Source organism: Hyperoodon ampullatus, assembly GCF_949752795.1.
Source record: "Hyperoodon ampullatus genome assembly, chromosome: 4".
NCBI lineage: Eukaryota > Metazoa > Chordata > Mammalia > Artiodactyla > Ziphiidae > Hyperoodon > Hyperoodon ampullatus.
This window is the reverse complement of record NC_136917.1, coordinates 60490456-60513734: the sequence shown is the minus strand read 5'-3', so window position 1 is coordinate 60513734 and position 23279 is coordinate 60490456. Positions and strand designations below refer to the sequence as shown.

At 44.5% G+C, this 23279-nt stretch overlaps 1 protein-coding gene across 1 annotated transcript in view; it reads right to left on the bottom strand.

Annotated features, from left to right (window-relative positions):
* Positions 1–22693, bottom strand: part of SPOCK1 (SPARC (osteonectin), cwcv and kazal like domains proteoglycan 1) — a gene marked incomplete at both ends in the record, with an annotated part of 530118 nt that extends 507425 nt beyond the window's left edge. Inside the window, one exon of the mRNA XM_079701955.1 lies at positions 22508–22693. Coding sequence (XP_079558081.1) covers positions 22508–22693 — 186 coding nt within the window. The remainder of the gene's footprint in view (positions 1–22507) is intronic.
* Between the last annotated feature and the right edge of the window lie 586 nt (positions 22694–23279).

Here is a 23279-nt window from a genome sequence, read left to right as displayed (position 1 = left end):
AGAAAGAGGATGGATAAACAGAAAGCAAAATGGTGACAGAGCTAAATTAGAAAAGCACCTGGCAGATACTAAATCTCAGTAAATATAAATTATTACTATCGCTAGAACAAAGATTAGTGAGCTACAGTCATCCACCAACAGACCAGAAACCAAACATGAGGGCTTGAGACACAATCCCCTGTGGCTATAGTCAAAGTCTCCAGGACATAAGACTGGCACTGGTATCTCAAAAAGGGAAGAAGTTACTGGATTAAAAAAAAAAAAATCACACCCAAGTCCCACATATATCAGGAACATAAGATCTGAAATAACTACTGGTTTTACTTTAAACGGAACATAAACTAAATGACCCAATAAAAAGTGACATGGACGTATATACACTACCAAATGTAAAACAGATAGCTAGTGGGAAGCAGCCACATAGCACAGGGAGATCAGCTCGGTGTTTTGTGACCACCTAGAGGGGTGGGATAAGGGAGGGTGGGAGGGAGGCTCAAGAGGGAGGAGATATGGGGATATATGTATATGTATAGCTGATTCACTTTGTTACAAAGCAGAAACTAACACACCATTGTAAAGCAATTATACTCCAATAAAGATGTTATTAAAAAACAAAAAAGAAATTAAACTCTCTCTCATGTCCCTAATTAATTTGAACAGAAAAAAAACAATTGCAGGGCTTCCCTGGTGGCGCAGTGGTTGAGAGTCCGCCTGCTGATGCAGGGGACACGAGTTCGTGTCCCAGTCCAGGAAGATCCCACATGCCGCGGAGCGGCTGGGCCCGTGAGCCATGGCCGCTGAGCCTGCACGTCCAGAGCCTGTGCTCCGCAATGGGAGAGGCCACAACAGTGAGAGGCCCGCGTACCACAAAACAAACAAACAAACAAACAAAAAAAAAACAATTGCATTCAGCAAAGCTTCCCATGTTGACCAGCATAAGCTAGGTTGCAAGTCTAGAGGTTGTTTAAATTAGTACGTAAATATATTAGTAGGACTTCCTATTCATCAATGAACTACTATTTTGCCAAGCAGAGAGTTAGGCCCCTTAAAAAGGGAGTGTGTTGCATGAGTGGGATTTCTGATGCCCTCCAAAAATAAGATTAATACCAAAGCTGAGCGCTAAATTCCTACATATTCCTTTAAAAAAAAAAAAGTGTCAAGCAACAGGCGTCCAGATGTTGAGGAATGCTTCTTACCTAGAGGGCTTCCTAAAACAGGTCAGAACTGATCCCACCATTACCCCACTCTGGCCCTCACCTTCTCCCCAGTCTGTATGAGAAGAGGACCAGGGTGTGGAGAAGCTGGTCATTGGAACATGCAGTGTTGACCAGGTTCCCCCAGTGAGGTGTATTTCCCCTTTCCAGTGCAATTTAAGAGAGTATTACAGAACAGCTTAAAAACTGGGGGCACCTGCAAGGGGAGAAAATTTGTTTCCCCAGTTGGAAATCTTCTCAAACAATGGACTTGCTCATCTGTCCCATGACTAATTGAACAGGAAAGAGAATTCAAGAGGGCTGGCCAAACAGAGAACAGGCAGCATTGGGGGAGCATCTGTCCAGATTATTTAGTAGAACAAGGAGATGAGAGCTTAGAGAACAAAAGAACATAGAAGGCAGCTCAACTGGAGCCATTTTATGTGCATCCCTGCATGGGGACCAGGTGAGAGGACCTTATTAGCATAAGGCTATGGGACAGACATCTGGGAGAGGATGCTCTAGGGATGTTATTAATGCCACTGGCCAAACAGGTGACTTCCCCTCCTTCCAGGTACATGGCAGGATCACCCTTAACTTCCCCACTGATGTGGAATCTGGCCACGTGACTTGCTTTATTCAAAAGAATGCCTCATTTAAGACAAAGCACTGAGCTTCTAGTGCAAGGCCCTGCAGCACACACTTCCTCCTGCCATGGTGATTGTGAACCCACAGAGATGGAGTCTTCATCAGCCTGCTGTCCTGTGGACAAGACAGATCAGAGTCCTACCAACCCATGAGAGATAGGTGCACCAGGGAGAAATAAGCCCTTGTTTTAAGCCATAAATATCATTTTTGGAGTTATTTGTTACCACGGCATAACCTAGCCTATCCTGACTGATAAAAAAAGCAAAAGGAAGGAAGAGGTTCATCTGGAGTCAAACAACCCCACCAAGGAATTAGGTAGTAGGCAGGTCCCCTGCCTGGCCCTCCAGAGAACCCACCTTGATGCCAATTCCGGGAGGAAAAGGATTAAACAATAAATTATATATTCACCACCACACCAGCTCCTCGAGCCACAAGTCTAGACCACGCAGGCGAAGTGAAAGAGAAAACTCCAAATCTGTTCACGAGATGCAAGTTTTAAACTCAACTGGCCTTAGTTTTAAAGCTAAAAATGATGGAAAACTATGGAATGTGCCCAAGATGTTATTAAGGGAAAGCTGCGATTAAAAATAAACAAAATTGTCTCATGTTTATTTCCTAAAAATAAGCTGGTTGCCCATACATGTTTGGCAAACAGGGACATGTGTTTATGACTGATCTCAGAAAACTGCAGCTGTTCACCATTTCCTTAAAACACACACACACACACACACACACATTACTGAAATAATCCAAAAAAGACAATCAATACTGCCCCAAGACAATCAGCTCTAATTGGCCCTACCAGCCATAGTGTACTAATCCTATTATGTGGCCTTCCTGCTTCTTTTAGAGATAGAGTTGTTTTTCTTTGCACAAAGAAGTTACACCCTACAGGGAGATAGAAAGGATTAGGATATCATGAAATAATGTGTTGAAGAGAAGCGGGCTTAGAGCCCAACCATGCTACTGAGAAGGGTGTGCACTGAACAGCCAGAGTATGGACATCAGGTGTTACAGGGAGGAGACCCATTAACATGTAAAGGTTCTCTGACTTTCTACTCTATGTCTTCATGCCAAGAGAGACAAAGTCAAACTACATAACAAGCTATTGGAAGAATAAGAAGGGAGAGAAGAGGAAAGGTTTATGGGGCTGTCATGTAAAAGACTCCTGAGTAACATAGGGACCAAAAGAACACAGGGAACAGAGGTTTTGAGAATGTAGTTGTGGGTTATGAATTGGATCTTCCCTAACATACTTTGAAAGACAGAGAGAAAAACTGGAATTCTTTCCAAAATCCTTTGGCTGCTGGACTGTGCATCTGTGAGCAGAATTTTAAACAAAGCCTTGACTGTGTGGGGCCCTGGGATTTATTTGGGTGACAGATCCTGCTGCAGAGGCTTCTCTGCTCACAACATCCTTCCATTTGCCCTCTTTATCCAATCCTCCCCAAAAGGCACGGCACAATTCAGAACATCCTTCTCCCCACAAGCCTCCCTGACCTCTCTTATGGGATTGGATGATCCTTGCCGGGGTTCCCAGAGCATCCTGTGCTTCCCTGCATTCACTCACATTGCCTATGGTATGACTGTTTATTTTTCTGTTTATCCAAGTAGAGCATCAGCTCCTTAGGGCCATGATTTAGTATGGAATTTCCACATTTGTGAGCCTGGCACCATGTCTAGCACACACGTATTCAATAATTAAGATGATCTAGTCTCCCTCAAGCTCAAAAATTTACTTCACCAAAATAATGAGAGGAAAGTGATTCTTACCTGCTCCCGTATCCATATAACGCAAGCTGAGTTTCTTGCCTGTGCACCAGAATATCTGCTACCTCTGAAGAGCCTCAGCTACTCTGCGTGTCAGTCTTCTACGCTATGAAAACATCTCACATGAATACTCACTCTGTGGAGCGGGGAGGAGAGTGGAGAGTGTGTGCGGTTTAAAAATTATGACCGACAACAAGCATCTAAAAAGTTATGCAGATTGGTTTGTGTGTCAAGGTCCCACTTTAGAAAACTAGTAACAGAGTGGCCAAGCCTGCCACAGGTCTACATAAAAGCCACAACAGAAGGGGTCCTCCAGAGATGTGGAAAGGGGAGCAGAGGTGGGCAACATGGGTTTTCTTCTCTTTGCTCCGTGTCCCCAAAAGTACGCCCAAGAACTCAATGAGCCTTTTGACGTTAACTCAAGGCTAGAAAGGAGAATGATCCACTGTTAGCTTAGCATCAAACACGACTTATGTTGGCGGCAAGTTAATCTTCAAAGTGGAAAGGGTCTTTCAGACCAGACCAAAAAGAAGATCTTTCTCCACACTCCTACCGATGCCTTAAGACATCCAACCTTCCCCAGGAGTGAGACCAGGCAGGGCAGAGATAGAAACTCATGGGGGATGTAAAGGACAGAAACTGATGGGCCTTGAGGAGGATGCAGAATAAAGGAGAAAAAGAAGAGCACTTTTTAATGGGGAAAGGGGACACGATGGAAATGCCCAGTGGGACAGGGCACATGCATGGTACACCGTCATCCTGACCTAAGGCTTCATATCCATGGAAAGAAGCCAGGGAAACATGCAAATAGGCGAGACAAACTACCCTCCTCTTCTCCGCTACCATATGGACTCAGTGCAGACTGGCAGACTATGCAAACCAGAAGTAAAGGCTTGATCAGCTAGCCTCTGGGAGGTTGAGTGGGCCTGATCACTTTCTTATGGGTTCTGCCCCCTTTCCCATCCCAAAGTGCTACAATTACACAGGGAAAGAGAAAAGGCCTCCCAGTACATCCTCAAACATGTACTGAACATCTGGCAGCCTCAGAGAGACCAGAATTCAAGGGCCAAGGCCCTGCAAAGTGAGAGAGTGGCATGGACATATATACACTACCAAACGTAAAATAGATAGCTAGTGGGAAGCAGCCGCATAGCACAGGGAGATCAGCTCGGTGCTTTGTGACCACCTAGAGGGGTGGGATAGGGAGGGTGGGAGGGAGACGCAAGAGGGAGGAGATATTGGGGTATACGTATAGCTGATTCACTTTGTTATACAGCAGAAACTAACACACCATTGTAAAGCAATTATACTCCAATAAAGATGCTAAAAAAAAAATTGAAAAAAAAAATTTTTTAAAAAGAGCCAAGGTCCTGGAATACAGAAGCTCACAAGCCAGGTGTGCCTCCAGCAGGCGAAACAAGAACCCAGGGTGAGGAATACGCTCTCTACTATGAAGCTGTGTGGTGTGGGCTGTCACTGCTACAGAATTCAGAGGAGCAGGTCGTTAAAATCTGCTGTGCAGCATATGAGAAAGAAGTGAGTTGTGAACAAGGATCATCTTGTTGGAAGTAACGGCTACTACCCAAGATGTGCAGCAAAACGAGATTCAAGGGAGAGTCACCAGCCCAGCCATCTGGAGACTGTCAGTTCTTTGGGGGAACAGAAATATTTTTATGCTGCATTTTCCTGCTCCTCAGGGAAACAAAATCAAACAGTGTCTCTGATTCACAGTGCAGGCAATTTACCCTAATTCACAGGTAAATACACAACATCTCACACAAAAACTCCCTGTGGCCATCTATCTTGGCAAAAAATAATAAAAATCGTATGGTTTTTTAATATACCTGATTGGCTGTGATGATGCATCAGATTTCCTCAAGATATAAAAAATAATGTGTTTGATTCATTCTTCCTTCTCTTGGCACTGGCAAAGGCAAGTATCTAGAACCTGAGGCGCTCATGTCCTAGAATGTAAGCTCCACTGGGGCAGAGAATTTTATCTCTGTCCCAGGGCCTCAGACAGTCCCTGTCACACTGATTCCTTAAATGAATGATGAAAAGAATGACCCCCGCATATGCCCCTCACCATCTGCCTCATCCACCTAGACTACACCTCACATTAAAAAATCATCCTCATAAAAGGAACAACCATAATCTCTAAGGCCAGCATTTCTCAACCTTGGTACAGTTGACACTGTGGGGTAGGGGGGCGTGCAGGGAGTCATGTGCATGGTAGGATATTTAGCAACACCCCTGGCCTCTACTCACTAGATGCCAGTAGCACCGTCCCCGCCCCCTGCACCCCACCCCCAGTTGTGGCAATCAAAAATGTCCCCAGACATTGCCAAACATCCCCTGGGGGCAAACTCTTCCCTAGCTGGGAATCACTGCTCTAGGCCTGCAGACAGCTCCCAAAGAGCTGACAGATGCAGAGAACTCATGTTTCCCATCTCCTGCATGATGCTGAGACAGCAGCCAGGGGAAACCCTTCTCCCTGCCTCTTCTGAGGTGAGCGCAGCGGAAGGCCTGAGGTAGGAGGAAATACTGGCTAATTAAAGTCAGGCAGGGCTTCCCTGGTGGCGCAGTGGTTGAGAGTCCGCCTGCCGATGCAGTGGACACGGGTTCGTGTCCTGGTCCAGGAAGATCCCACATCCTGCGGAGCAGCTGGGCCCGTGAGCCATGGCCACTGAGCCTGAGCGTCCGGAGCCTGTGCTCCGCAACAGGAGAGGCCACAACAGTGAGAGGCCAGTGTACCGCAAAAAAAAAAGAAAGTCAGGCAGATGTCTTGAACACAAATGAAGACTGAGATGGGAGCCCCAGCCTTGTCTGTATTCAACAGGAGAAACCATTTTACCACCAGGCTGGGAATGAAGTGGGTTTCTAATGATCTCCTCTCACCCTCGTCCACCACAAGGGTATGAAAACCTCTACACGTTGTAGCAGTAGCAGGGGATCTGCCGGTAGCAATTTCACTTAGAATCGGACTTGGAGAATCTGCTCCTGCCCCTAATTATGAACGAGGTTGGGATTTGTTAATATCTCCACAACAAGTTTAATGTCTCCACAACAAACTCAGGAGGGACCAGAGAAACATTCCTCCCACTTGGGACTCTTGCAGGCATCATCTTACCTGTATTAACTCAGTACCTGCACATATCTTGGCATGTCAAGCTTCTATCACATTCTCCTTCTTTACCAAAAAATTCACTAATAGCCAATGCTGGCAAGGGTGCAATAAAACGTACCTTCCATAATTCTGGGGGAAGAATCAATACAACATGGTAACATACACCAATGGCCTTTAAAATGCAATGTCAGTACACCATGTATCTCTACTTCTGGGAATATACGGTAAGGAAATCTAACTGTTGAAAGGCTCACATGCCCAAATGTTCATCATATAATTATTTACATTAAGGAAAAATGGAAGCAACCAATTGTTTACTGTCAGATATTTTAGTCTGGTATATTGCAGTATGTAGTCAATGGACTAATATATACCATTAAAATGTCATTTACAAACAACAGCATCATGCTATACTAAAATGTTTATGCTGTGTCATTAAATGAAAAAGAGACAGAGAGAGAGAGAAAACTAAATCATATTAGCAGCATGATATCAACCATGAAAATAAAAACTCTGACATTAAGACTTTGGGAAGCAAATAGACCTCCCCGCCACACACACACACAAAATGTTAACAGTGACTGCATATGGGAAGGAAGTAAATTATTTCTCTTTTTCTGTATCGTCTAAATCCTCTTTCCAAATTAGCTCTGTCTTTCAACTAGGAAAAGAACAATTTAAAGTCAAAAGAACAAAACTCACAATAGAGCATAAATATATCCCCTCCATATTCCCTTTAACCTAGTTTTCCCCCCAATGTTACAAAAGAACATTGTGTAAGTTTAAGGTACACAAGTGATTATTTGATTCACGTATGTACTGTGAAATGATTACCAATCATAATAAAATTAGTTAACACATCTATCACCTCATATAATTACCACTTTGATGTTGTTGTTATGGTGAGAACATTTAAGATCTACTCTCCTAACAAGTTTCAAGTATACAATATAGTATTTTTACCTATAGTCTAATGCTACACATTAGATTCCCAGAACTTACTTGCCTTATAACTGGAAATTTGTACCCTCTGACCAACATCTCCTTATTTCCTCCATCCCCTGGCAAATATCACTCTACTCTCTGTTTCTATGAGTTTGGTTTTTCTAGACTCCACATAAATGATACCATACAGCAATTTTCTTTCTCTGACTTTTACGTCACTTAGCATAACACCCTCAAGGTTCATCCATATTCTCACAAATTGCAGAATTTCCTTCTTTTTCATGGTTGAATAATATTCCATCGTGCATATATCCCATATTTTCTTTATTCATTCATGTATCTAGGGGCACTAAAGTTGTTTCTGTGTTTTGGCTATTGCAAATAATGCTACAATGAACGTAGAAGTGCAGATATATCTTCAAGACAGTAATTTCCTGTGTTTTCATGTAGGAGTTTTATGGTATCGGGTCTTTTTTTTCGGGGGGGGTTATAGTTGCTTTACAATGTTGGGTTAGTTTCTGCTGTACAACAAAGTGAATCAGCTATATATATACATATATCCCCTCCCTCTTGGACCTCCCTCCCTCCCTCCCACCTACCCCCATCCCAACCATCTAGGTCACCACAGAGCACCGAGCTGAGCTCCCTGCACTATACATCAGGCTCCCACTAGCTATCTGTTTTACACATGGTAGTGTATATTTGTCAATCCCAATCTCCCAATTCATCTAACCCCCTCTCCCCGCCCCGCCATGTCCACATGTGCATTCTCTACATCTCATCTCTATTCCTGCCCTGCATCTGTACCATTTTTCTAGATTCCACAAACATGCATTAATATACAATATTTGTTTTTCTCTTTCTGACTTACTTCATTCTGTATGACAGACTCTAGGTCCATCCACCTCTCTACAGGGAAGAAGCTCCTTGACATTGATCTTGGCAGGAATTTTTTGGATATGACACCAAAAGCACAAGCAACAAAACAAGTGGGACTACATCAAACTAAAAAGCTTCTGCACAGCAAAAGAAACCATCAACAAAATGGAAAGGCAACCTATGAAATGGGAGAAAATACTTGCAAACCTTGTACTGGGTAAGGGGTTAATATTCAAAATATATAAGAAACTCATACAACTCAATGACAAAACAAAACCTGATTTAAAAAAAGGCTGAGGAACTGAATAGACATTTTTCCAAAGAAAACATCTAAATACCCAACAGGTTCATGAAAAGATGCTCAACAACAGTAATCATCAGGGAAATGCAAATCAAAACTATAGTGAGCTATTACTGTACACCTGTTAAGAGTGGCTATTATCAAAAAAAAGAAAAAAAGAAATAGCAAGTGTTGGCGAGGATGTGGAATAAAGGGAACCCTTGCTCATTGTTAGTGGGAATGTACACTGATTCTGCCACTATGGAAAACAGTGTGAATGGTTCCTCAAAAACTTAAAAATAAAACTACCATATGATCTAGCACTCTCACTTCTGCGTATACAGCCAAAGAAAATGAAAACAGGAGTTAAAAAAGATATCTGCATTCCTATGTTTCTTACAGCATTATTCACAATAGCCAAGATATGGAAACAACCTAAGTGTCCATCAACAGATGAATGGATAAAGAAGATGCGGTGTATATATGCAATGGAATATATTCAACCATGAAAAATAAGGGAATCCTTCAATTCGTGACAACATAGGTGAAACTTGAGGGCATTATACTGAGATGTCAGAAAGAGAAAGACAAATACATAAAATGTCACTTACATGTAGAATCTAAGAAAACTAAACTCACAGAAACAGAGAGTAGAATGGTGGTTACTAGGAGCTGGGGGGTGGGGGAATTTGGGAGATGTCATCAAAGGGTACAAACTTGCAACTAAAAGATGAATAAATTCTAGAGATCTAATGCACAGCATAGTGATATAACCAACTGTATTATATAGTTTGAAGTTGCTAAGAGCCTAGATCTTAAATGTTCTCACCACAAAAAAAATAATGATGATGATAAGTATGTGACATGATAGAGGTGTCAGCTAAAGCTACAGTGGTCATCATATTGCAATATATACATGTATCAAATCAACACTTTGTACATCTTAAACTTACATAATGTTACATGTTAACTGTATCTCAATTTTAAAAAAGTGCACATAAACAGGAAAAAAAGACAGTAATTTCATTTCCTTCAGATATATTATCAAAAGTGGGACTGCTGGATCATGTGGTAGTTCAACTTTTAATTTTTTTTGAGGAACCTTCATGTTCTCCATAGTGGCTACACCAATTTACAATTCCACCAACACTGCACAAGGGCTCCCTTTTCTCCACATCCTCACCAACACTTGTTATTGCTCGTTGTTTTGATGATAGACATTCTAACAGGTGTGAGGTGAAAGCACATTGTGGTTTTGATTTACATTTCCCTGATAATTAGTGAGACTGAGCATCTTTTCATGTACCTGTTGGCCATTTGTATATCTTCTTTGGAAAAGTGTCTGTTCAGGTCCCTTTCCCATTTTTCAATTGAATTTTTGGGGAGGGGGGCTATTAAGTTATATGAGTTCCTTATATATTTTGGATATTAACCCCTTATCAGATAGATTGTCTACAAATATTTTTTCCCATTCTGTAGGCTGCTTTTTCATTTTGTTGATCGTTTCTTTTGCTACAGAATCGTTTTAGTTTGATGTAGCCCCATTTGTTGACTTTCACTTTTGTTGCTTATGCTTTTGGTGTCATATTCCAAAAATCACTGCCAAGACCAATGTCAAGGAGTTTTTCCCCCTATGTTTTCTTCCAGGAGTTTTACAGTTTCAGGTCTTATGTTTAAGTCCTCGATCCATTTCTAGTTAATTTTTGTGAGTGGTATAAGATAGGGGTCCAATTTCATTTTTTTGCATGCAAATACACAGTTTTCCCAACACCATTCATTGAAGAGACTATTTTTTCCCAACTGAGCTACCCTAGTTCATTTTTGTCATTAGCACTTGCAACCAACTGTTGTATCTTAATCTGTGTATTGTTTTTGTCTCTCGACTAGAACATAGGCTCCACATGGGTAGGCAAGTACCTGATACGTAATAGATGCTCAGTACATTTTGGTTGAAATGGACTATGAATTCGATTGTGAAATTTTTTTAAAGTCTACAATCAGTAAAACAAAGTGTTGCTCCCAGTGAACTTACATACACTAATGGAGGGAGAGTAACTGGCAGAACCATTTTTGGAAAACTGTTTAACCACATCTCTGAACACTGAACAGTCACCTACCTTATGAGCAATGGATTCCACAGCTAGGTATGCACCCGAAAAAATGTACACATAGATGCACCAGAAGACATGCCCAAGAAACTGCTATTCCATAACAGCCAAAACCCAGAAACTACCAAAGTGTCCCTCCGCAAAAGAATAGGTAAATTAAGTTGTGGAGTATTTACACAGCACTGAGAATGAACAAACTACAGCCACACATAACAATGTATCACAAACTTAATGCTGAGCAAAAGAATCCAGACACACACAAAAATACATCCTTATGATGCCACCTATAAAAGTATAAAAACAGGCAAAACTAATCTATAGTGTTGTAACTCAGGAGAGCTCTTCCCTGGGAGGGGAACAGGCAGTGAGTGTGGGGCTCACAAGACGGACTTCTCAGATGCTGGTAACATTCTGTCCCCTGACTGGGCTGCTGGATGTATGGAGTGTTCGCTGCGTGAGAGCACATCAGGCAGCACATGCATGACTGGTACCCTCACCCTGCACATCTTCCCCTCCAGCGAAACATACTCCCTACCTATGCAGGGCTGCTGAGGACCAGGACTCTTCTGCGATTCCCTCTCCACTCGCTACAGGCCTTGACCTGGAGCCAGGACAAGGCTCAACACATCATGTTTCAGCATTTATACACATCAAGTACTGTCTCACCTAAATGTTCCACCTCGACTGTATTGACCGACACCCTTTTGTTGCCAGTGTCTGGGTCCTAAACTCAGGCAAAATAGCAGGGGCCACTCATGTATGTCAGTAAGAGTTGAATTAAGCTCATGTGGCTTGACCACCAGACAGATTCAGAGATGAAGGCTTACGTGATTTTCTCCCAGAAACATGGCCCAGGTCCCAAGGCCTCTGGCCTCTGGACATCCAGCTTGCCAGGACTGCTCTCATCCCTTTGTAGACCAGGCCTTTCCCTTTGCAGAGGAACCCTCAATAGACACCAAGCACCTCTGTCTCTTCTCTTGGTCTTAGACAAGAGGGCTGTAGACTCCAGAGGACAGGGAGGATGTTTTGCTCCCTGCTACATCTTACTTGCCCAACACAGTGCCTGGTACATAGTAGTCTGGCCAATGAGTATCTGTGATATGAACATATGAATACATGAACAAACAAACAAAACTACTGAATCTGTGCACCAGGCTCTGGTTACTAGAAAGGTGAGGATCTAGGTTCAGGATGGCCATGGAAAGAAAGAAATATTCTTTAAAACACATGCAAAGGTCTTTTTGAGGTAGGAGGAACTTTTAAACCACCAATTTAATCTTATAAAAAAATCACACAATTTATCTAACACCAGGAAAGACAGCATTATTTTATCTTTACCACGGATAGCATTTTCACTCTTTCACTCATTTCATCTCATTCAAGATAGCTGGTCAAAGGTTACAGACCAGGTGCAGAGTCACAGCAAGGCTGGCCGGCTCCGATGGGAAGCAATGCCTTGGCCTCACGGAAGTACTGGACACACCAACCCCACCAAAGTCACAGAGGAATCAGCATGTCCCATGAGCACAGAAAGACCTGGAAACTTCCCAATTATCCCTTAACAATGGGGCTATTGAAACACTCCAAATAACCACACAAGTCTGTTCAATACATTTAACTACTTTCTTCCTCTTGGCAATAGTTTTGCCAATTATAGGTGCCATTAATTAGAGGAAATTCAGCAACATAGAGTAAAGCAAAGTTTGAGAGTTTGTTCAGTGGGCAACAAGGAATACTGCCATGTCTTGTTGATCCTCATAAATTTTCTAAACTTTGACAAGTCTTTGCTTTTATTGTTCCCTGATCTTTCCAAAATGATCTGGCCAACCAAGTATGAAGATTTACTATACCAAGAAGAGAGCTGCAGGTAGTACCACTGTCCAGCCCACATCCCTAAGACCTTCTCTGTGTTTCCAACTGATAGTACAGTCTTCCCTCTACATCCATGGATACAGAGCCCGTGGATATGGAGGGCCACCCGTACTATGCCATTTTATATAAGGAACTTGAGCATCTGTGGGGTTAGGTATCCACAGGGGGTCCTGGAACCAATCCCACGCCGATACCAAGGGACAACTGTGATCTGCATCTCTGTGCCCACCTGTGAGAGTAAACACTGTTTACTACATCCACCATCTTCAATACCCACTTCTCCATAAACCAAAAGCCAATGTCAGAGTCAATGGAGTCAATGTCCTTCAGTTCATCTGTGCACAAAACATTATCAATCCTGCTAGAGAAGATGCAAAGTCAGACCACAGTCAGCTGTGATCAGGCCCCTTTGGATACAGGAAATTTGCTGAGATGACCACCTGGGAGTTTGTCATGGAGAAGGTCCCACATCAATTCCACCAAGCTCATGTGCATAAGCAGCCCTGATGCCCTAGAAGCAGTGACAAGTCTAATGTCATTCTACTCCAGGAACACTTCATGACAATGGCTGCTGCTGAGACCTGTGCACATACACACATTGGAAAGCAAGCCCTTTATTTCCATTGATGTCAGTGGTAGCCCTGTTGACATAAGGGGGAAATACAGCACTCATAATAATTTACTCCACATCTTCAAATGCTCATTTTGTCTAAACTTGTATTATTCATTGGCGCTAATGGTGTTCGCTATTAGGGATGAATAATAATTCTCCAGGGTTTTTCTGAAAATAGTCTGAGAACCACCTGCATCAGAATCACCTGGATTGCTTATTTAAAATGCAGGTTCCTGGGTGCCACCCTTGACCTATTCAAGACTGCTCTGGACTAGGGGGCTGAGATCTGCATTTTAAACAAGCCCCACCAGTGATTTTTTTTTTCAATATTATAAAGATGTAAGCCTGAGAACTGCTGCTCTAGCACCTTTCTCTGGGCATCTTCCCTTTTGTTTTGGCCATGAAGGGTCATCAGCAACTTGGCCTGGCCTTTCTTAGAAGTGAGTTAAAGTGATTCCATTTACATGGTGGGAAAGGAAGGGTAGAGCTAAAATACAAAGTGGAGTCATTTGCTCTCTGCTTGTTTGTTTTCTCCATGCTTTATCTCTGCAAAGATTGCCTGGAACACCTGCAATAAGTTCTACTTCCCTGCTCCAATCATAGGCACCAATGGACTTGGCATAAATTCCTGCTCACCCACCACATAATTATGCTGGGGAATATTGATGGTGTCTTCTGTAGTGTGACGTGTCACAGATCACACAGGAAGAGTTTGCAAATTATTACAAATAATTGTATAATATGTCCTTCCTTCCTTCCTTCCCCACTGCACCAAAGAAAACTTCGTCCTAAAGGATCAAGGGAGAGGGTCTCTTGAGGGACGTATTTGCATAGAATCCTAAGGAGGGCAACACAGTGAAGTTAATTTGGACATCAGTGTTATCCTTCCAGGAGAGCCTCCAGTAATTCACATCACTAGTCTGTGAAAGCACCTTACCTCCTCCCTCAAAATAAATCAACATCCTGACGTCTGTCACAGGGACACTGGAAGGACCCAGACCCAGGGGCTATGATGCCACATACTGTCCAGCCCTCCAACTGCATGCATGTCTAAACTCTGAGCCTTGTGTGTGGAAATCTTGGTTTCCATCTTTAGCTTCCAAGCCTGGCGCCCAGCTGGTTCTCAGAAATGGTAGCGGGCGGAGGGGGGTGGGGACGAGGGCAAGGAGCAGTCCATATATACCAGTCTCGTTTTTGAAACAGAAACTTCACAAATCACTCTGTCCAAGAAATTCTATGGTACCCTGATTTCTAAAGAGCAGTGGGAACTGTAGGAGCTCTAAAGCCCAGGACACTTGACCACAGAGGGAAGGAGAAACTCATGGGCCCCAGACACCAGAGGAACAGGAAGTATTTTTTAAAGGGGGAGGCAGGGCAAGGGCTATTTACATGACAGAGATGTCTGTGCCAGGACCTACAACCAGAAAATTAAAAAAACGAACCACAGAGAACCGCAGACAGCCTTCCAGCCAGCAAGGAATAAAGACAGGCTCAAGGAAAATGGAACCAATTTCCCCAACATTTCTCCAAGACATGAGACAGAAAGCAACATCTATAGCTGTGTGTCAGCAACTCACTCATGCTCCCAGGGCCCAAGGTAAGAGAAGCGGCCCTCAGAAATTGTATCAGAATCACAGGTACTCCAGTCACTGGAAGATCACGAAAACCCCACAAAACAGGTATGATCACTCCAGTTTTACAGATGAGGAAAGTGGTGCTGTATCCAAGACCCAAGCTTATTCATGACAAGACTGGATGGTGAGCACAGGTTAAGAGGGGCCTCTTCACCAGGAAGAGCTTTTCACAGGTTCAGGGACTGTATCTGAATTGTAAAGGGGGTGAGCTTCTCTGTCAGGCTCACCCTGCCTCTCAAAAGCACGGTCTATCTGTTGGTATCCATAATCAGTCAATTACTAACAGAATGAAAGGCACGTGTCAAAAGCCAGCATGACTTACTGGGGCCAGCCCTCTACAAGGAACACGTCCTCCTCATCCTGGAGGTGTGCAAAATCCTGGTATGGAATAGTTCACTCCGGCATTCATTCATTCACTCAGATTCAATCAAACATTCACTGAGCAGATTTCTGTGCTGGGCTCAGTGGTAAAGGTCTGGGGACAATGAGCTCTGTACATCAGAGCTATAACTGAAAGGACTTATAAAGTTGTAAGGTCCTGCTTAGAGATAGGGGTTAGACCAAAAAAAAAAAAAAGATGTTTTTCAATGTGTGTGTAACCTAGAATTTCCACCTACCAAACACTATAAACGCACATGTGCCAGTAATTCTAACAGGCTTTCCTTTCCCAGGGATTCATCAAGAGGTGTGCTTAATAATTCAAATCAGTAAAATGTTAACAGACCACCCACCTACTGTGTACAAGGCATGATAAGACTCAGGCTCTTACTTCAGGAAGAATACAACTATTAAAGAAGCTAAAATATAAATACATACAACCATAAATTGAGGAATAATGCATGAAAGTGTAATAGGAGTTGTTAATATTAATAAAAATAATAGCCTCCACTTAAGTATTAACACTTAATTGAGTATTAAGCCACACACTGTTAACAGCTTCACTTATATCAGCCAATTTACTCTCCATGCCAACCCAGGGAGGCTGATCAACATAGTGGACTCCTGTGATGTTTGCCCACAAGGCATCCATTTCCCCTTAAGAAACTACCCTTTAACCTTCCTTTAACCGTGTAATCCAATGGAGTCCCCACCACCATTCTATGCCCAGGTCCCAGGCCCCGCCCCAGGACTAGGCATGTACCCAGGCCCAGCCAATTAGCACATATTCTACCAACTTGGCCACAGTGATTTACTGGAGAATGGGTGCATAATACAGGTAAATCTGACAAGTCTCAATTCTGGGACTTTTGTGGCAATATGGAGACATAAAAACTACAGTATGTTATAAACGTGTAGTTGCCATGAGTCAACACATGGAACTAATCGGCCTGAGAACACAACCAACATGGGGGAAATAAAGCCCAAAGATGGGGGTGGGGAGATGGGGAAGCGGCAAGAAAATGATAAACATACACACACAAATCCAGTGGTGCAACCCGAGCCCACGGATCCAGCCTTATCTAGATGCATAGTTTATCAGTGGAATTTTCAGTTACACAAGTGAGTAAGTTTTCTTTTCCATTTAAGCCAGCTTGGACTAGATTTCAGTCACCTGCAGTTTGGAGTCCTCACCAATATAAAGCGACCATCCCCCACTTACTAAATGAGAAGTCAGGGATTCAGAAAGGACAAACAGCCTGAACCTAAATTAGCTGTATAAGGTTTTTTTTTCAGGGTTTGGGGGGGCACGATGATTGTGTGCACTGAGACCAGAAACCTGCAAAAGAGTCACCCTGTCAATTGCTCAGAGCCTATTTTTCCCCTTCATCCACCAGTTCCAAGGTGGAGACACATGAGTCGCCCGGCTATGGTCCCTTTTCTGCGTTGTGAGTTTATTTCTTGTTTACCTCTACCCAGAGGGAGTAGTCCTCTAGGGTCCCGGCTTCATCCAGGGGTCTATAAACTCTTCCTTCTGGACACTGTCTTCTTTCTTAGTAGTGCACAAATATGGTACACCCTACAATTGACGGCATCTTACATTGGAGGAAATATGACCAAAAACAAATACATGTAACCTTGGGCAAATTATTCAATGTCTTACAGGAAATTTCTTCCATTTGTAATTATCTCACCTGGGGAGATGAGACCAAGTATGAGCTTGGGTCTGACGAATTTCCTAAGGAATATAAAGTTACCTCCCCAGGGCTTCCCTGGTGGCGCAGTGGCTGAGAGTCTGCCTGCTGATGCAGGGGACACGGGTTCGTGTCCCGGTCCGGGAAGATCCCACATGCCACGGAGCGGCTGGGCCCATAAGCCATGGCCACTGAGCCCACACGTCCGGAGCCTGTGCTCCGCAACGGGAGAGGCCACAACAGTGAGAGGCCCGCGTACCACACACACACCAAAAAAGTCACCTCCCCAGAGGAAAGGTAAAATGAGCCATCCTGAAGGTGTTCAAGTTCAGATATTGAGTGTGTTTGGTTTGAAATATACTACAATGAGTAAATGAGTAAGAAATGATTTATTATAAAATACTTAACTACTAACATTACTGTGTCTCCCCAAGCGAGATCAAATAGTTGAGCTAATGTTTATGTCCCACTCTTCCAGGGGAGGGGTACAGGTCTGATGATCCATTTGGGACCAGTATACAGGAGAGTACTCCTGTACTCATCAGTATACAGGAGAGTACTCATCAGTATACAGGAGAGTACTTATCCTCCTAGCAATCCAGTTCTGCTGAAGCACTGTGGAGGCAGGGGTGGGAGGCCCAGGAGATACAGGGGAACTCAGCCTGGGAGGGTCAACTGGGGCAAAAGCTCTGCCATCCTTGCCAGGCAAAAACTAGGTTCTCTCTACAAGGGCAAACTGAAGGTTAGGACAGAAAATACAAGAATGGTCTTAGGGCTATCAACTTTTAAACTGTCCCTTTATAATGATTCCTGTGAAATAATTTTTTCAGTGGTCGTCTAGTACAGGGGATTTAAGATAGTGGGTTCATTAAAGAAAGTCAGGGTGACAAACTCATTTAATTCTCCTTGAACCTGTTTAATCAAAATGATTTTCTGCTACTCTCTACTACAAGCCAAGTTTCTGTGGTGACAGATTAATGACTGATCCACTAAGCCACATCACCTCTCTTGTCACCAACCCCACCGACTAAGCCAGCCACCATTCTGTCAACAAGCCTCACTTGCCCTTGAAACTCATTATAGCTGAGACGTTAAGATCAAATGAGCAGATCAGATGCTCACTGCCACCCCAGTTCTGCTACAGAGACCACCAAATCCCACAGTGTGTGCACAAGAAGGAAAAAGCACGTGGGCTGGTCCTGTGGTCTCATTAGACTTACAAACTCAGGTCACTCCGGAGTAAGATAAATGGCAGCCAAGGCAACACTTGAGTCTTCGGGCCTGCTAAAGGTAATTATCCCAGAGTTAAATGTCAGGGCTGGTTTCATGAGTGCAAAAGAAAGAAAATGTCATGTTTGGTGTAAGCAACAATATTATTTTAATCGAATCAGAAGCTCATTATTAGCAGAAGATAAGGCCTGATGTGACCCTGACAATAACTTGTGTCCAGCGCCTGGCTTCCCAATCCACTTTGTCTCAACCTAAGGCTCCTCACTGATTTCCCTCAGACATAAAGCAGCAAAGACTTGTAGTGTGATACCAGTGGAGGCTCACAGCCAAAATCCACTCCGCTCTTGATGGGCTGCAGTGCAAGAGTCTCGCAAGAGTCTAGAGTCAGACTGCCTGGGTCCACTCCAGCTGCTCCACAGCCCAGCTCTGTGGGCAAGAGACTTCACCTCCCAGTAAATAAGAACAACAGTACTTCTCTCCTAGAATCATTATGAATATTAAATGAGATACTATGTGTAAAGTACCTTAAACAATGCCTGGCACACTAAGTGCTGGATAAATGTTAGGTATCATCTATTTCTGCAATGTTTTCTTTTTTTTAATTTCAACCAGCATATATTACCTTTATAAGAAAAAAACTTTTTAAAAAAGATAACAGAATAAGAGAGAAATATTGACAGTGTAAGTTAAAGGATTTCATCCAGTAGACAAGTGGTTACCTGACAGAAGAGATCACATTTATTTAACTTGCTCACCCTTTTGGCCACTGACTAGCACACGGCAGACAGTCAAATATTTGCTGGAATGAATGGACGTACAAATGAATGTAGGAATTAACAGAGGAAATTTCCTTATAGTAATGGTTATGCAAAGCCAAATGAGATTCAGAAAAAATCAGGAAAATGGTTGTGGCATCCTGACCCCTCAACCTCAAACCACAGAGGATTTTAACTCTGCACGCCAGTTGGAGCAGCTGGAGGTGGAAAATTACTGTACAACTTAAAACAAACATCTGCCTTCTTTATCTTCTCCTTCTTAATACTATATCTGTGCAAAAGTCTGGGTCTCCATCTGGCCAAAACATCCCAACTGCTAGTCTTTATAAAAGAATAATGACCAAACTAACAGGCCACCAGTACATTTAGTAGCAAACATCTGTATGTTGTTATATTCTTCCTGGCTCCACTGCTCCAGGCAACAAGCCACAGAGTAGTTGTGAAAGTTTTACTTCTGGAAAGAAGGCGACAGATTATTTGTGTATCTAGAATAACAGGACCTCTTCAAAGCATTAAGTAGGGGCTATCAGGTCATCTCTGGCAACATCACAGCACACTTAACAAGCAGGGGAACACGGAGCACACGGCCCGCCACCATTTCCATTTCAAATTTAGCCAATAACCACCACCAATGGGTATCATCAACTCTCTAAAAAGAGCCCTTAGTTTTCGGTTTCACAAGTTCAAAAATCCCTTCTAAATATCTCTCCCCCAAATGCAAAAAAAGTGACAAGTCAGGGGAAAGGCAAGAAGTTTTCTTTCACGGTGATTTTCAAAAACTCACAAGCATCATAACAATCTCAGGGCCTGGTCTTTCAAAGTTATCAGTGATTTCCACAAAACTCAAAAACAACAGCAGAAAAGCTGAGCTTTGCTAACCCTAAGCAAGGCCTGGCTCAGTGAAAAACGACCAGGCTGGCTGAGCAATGACACCATTAGCTGGGGCTTTACCAACTGTCCACTGAACTACTGGCTCCTGTAGGAAGCAACTTTTAGTCCCTGGTCCCAGGGGACCGAGGCTCTGTGGTCATTCCAAGTAAAAGGCCCAACTGAAGACACTTGGACTTGGCCTAAAAGAGCATCTAGTTTGCATTTCACAACACTTTAAAAAGGTTAATGGCATTAAATTATGTCTGACCCACAGCTAGCAACAGAAGACTCCAGGAAGCATATAAAATGGTTGATGATTGAAGATATTTGTGATTTTGAAGCATTTTGGATGTTTTTAAAATAGTATGCTGGATTAAATTATCATTTTAAAAGAATATATGCTGCTAAAAATATTAGTTTAACACCTAAAATTGCTCCAGAAACAAAAAAGCAGTGCATTTGAACATAGAAGCTTTTCTCTTTCTGTTAAGCTTTGGACATTTTTTCAAGGCAGAACTTCCTAATCATTCTAAGAATTATTTAGAATGTTCATTTAAAATATGGATTCCCAGCACTCATCCCAGAACTATAGAATCAGAATCTCTGAGGAGGAAGGGGTGAGTGTGGGTGCTACAATTTAACAAGCACCCCAGGTGAGAGCTTCATGATCAGCCAGGTTTGTATCAATAAAAATACTGATCTAAGAATTTAAAATGTCACCATTTGCAAGGAAAATGAGAAGTGAAGAAAAGCCCAATCTTTCAAAATTTAAATCTGAATGGGAAACAAGAATAATTCCATATTTATGATACACCAAGACTAGAAAACCTTGAACAGACACAAAAGCAGAGTAAACCTTTCCATACCCAAAAGACCAAAAAGCACAGCCGCTTTCCATCTGACCCAGCTGCCACGCGAACCAAGGCGTGTGCAAAGGGGCCCTTGTCCTCCACACCTGGCCCAATTCTCCAGCTCCAGCCGAGTTAAGCATCTGCCCTGTTCCTCAACTCTATCTTAAACGTAATGGCAAAAGAAAGAAAAAAGCAAGATAATTCCTACCCTATATGAGTCTGGGAATGGAAGCTTCCTTGGGGCATCTTTTGGGCATCTTGGCCATCTTTTTCAGCTGCAGGCAAAGGCAGTCAGTGCAGGGCTCCTTGGAGCGGAACCAAAAGGGGATCGAAGATGGTTAACAGACTAGATCAGGGACAGGGGGATGTGTGGCAGGGATCTCATGGTGCAGGGTGGTGGGGGGAGCAATAAGGCCTCAAATAACTTGTTCAATGAAAGTGTTTAATAGTCTCTTTCAAGGAAAAGACCACCATCAACTAGAGGGAGAGGGAAGAGGAACAGAGAGAAGAGAGATAAGTAAGCCCCCACTCAAGGCCTAGGCTCCTGTGGAATGGGACCTGGAGAGGTGCTCTTTAGAAAGTCCTAGAAGACACCTGGATTCATTGGATTCCTCAGGCCCTCCCTCTGCAAGGACTGGGCATGCCGGGCATGGGGCTAAGAGGAATCCAGTGTAGGAGGTGACTCGCACACATCTCCCACCTCAGGGAGCCCTGTGCCAAGAACAGGGGATCGGCGGTACGGTTCTCTCCCAAAGGCAGGAGTTCCGGATGTTAAGTACCATCAAAGTTTTTCCTAGTCCCCTAGAAGCGCAAGGCCCCAGCCACCTGGGGCGGCCTTTGAAAGAGCCGGCAGCAGCTCCCACAGCACAGAGGGGATGCCATCTGCTGGAAAGACTGCGTCAGGTGCCTCTAGTCCGGCATCCTCTGGGGCGTACCTGGGGAGCAGCAGCCAGCCTGAGGCAGAAACAGGCAGCAGATTGCCTCTGGGTGCCCAGGAATAACTTTCTCCCCTCCTACAGCTCCCCTAGAGGAGCAATCCTCTGCCACCCAGCCTCCCCTTCACGGCGGTGGACCAACTCCACGAGGTGCCTCCTCCCTTTCCCTTCCCCTAAAGACGCCAAGGGTCAAAACCACCATGCTCCCACCCAGCATTTTATCAGGCTTGTGGCCATGACTCTCCGAACCTCCTGGGACACCTGCCTCCCTACTCAATGAGCTGGGCTCACCCCAAACCTAACCTCTGCAGCAGGCATTCTTCTGGAACACCCTAGAGATGGTCTAAATCGCCGCTGCCTAGGGAGGTCTTCCAGGGGGCTTGGCAAAGTCAACCATCAGCGTTAGGAGATCTCAGAGGCTTAAGGAGCCTCTCCCTCCGCAGCTGCTCCCTATTTACACCATGTTTAGTACAGTCACCTCCCCCAGTCCAATCAATACACACACCTGGTCCACAGGTAACAGGCGGAGAGCATCAAGCCTTCGAAGTTCTCTTTAAAGTTCCTCTCAGGCAAGATGAAGCCCAGGAACCCCGAACCGACAAGCTACCTGCGAAGTCTGCCCCAGTGCCCTCCCCACCTGCTTCAGAGGCCCCTCCAAGAGGCTCCCCCGCCTGCCCGCAGGGCCCGGCGGCGGCTGTACTCACGTCTCGAAAGCGGTTCCAGTACTTGTCCCGGTCATACTGGGAGACTGTGCTCAGCCACTGGTCATTGTCCAGGAAATTGCCATTGTTGGGGCCCGCGCCTCCTGCGAGCGCGTCCAGGTGCCGGCTCTCGACCTGGAGGAAGCACCACGCCGCGGCGGCCGCCGCGAGCACCACGAACGCTGGCATCTGCGGGGCAGGGGCACGCGGGGGCGGTGAGCGGGAGGCCAGGGCGGTGGCGAGCTCCGCGCCGGGCGCCCAGGGCTGAGCGCCTCCGCCACCAGCCCCCGCTGTCGGGGTGGGGGGATCTCCCAGCAGGGACAGGGTCAGCCCTCGCACACCGGGGGCGGATCTACAGACCTAGGGACCCCGCTCGTGAATGGGGGGCTCAGTTACAAATGAAGAGGCTGCGTCACAAATTAGGGGCCGCTATCAAACTACAGAGGACCTTGTCATCTAGTCTCCGGGTGCTCCACTGGCCGCCACTCTCGGATAGGGGTTTCAGTACCTCTCCCCAAAAAACGGAGAGCCCTAGATCCGCAAGCAGCACTCCCAGAGACGGTGCCCAGAGCCCCGGGGTAGGGAGACGGGGAAGAGGGCTCCGGTTGAATGGGGGGCTCTCCCCTCGCCCGCCCTGCCGCTTCGGGGAAAGAGGGGCACGCGGAGATAGCCCCAGGCCCTGACCCGCCAGCCCCCCGGTGGCCGCAGGGAGGTCCCAACTACGCCAAGTTGGGGCGCGGGGTTCCGTGGGACACGTACCTTGGGGCCCGGCCCG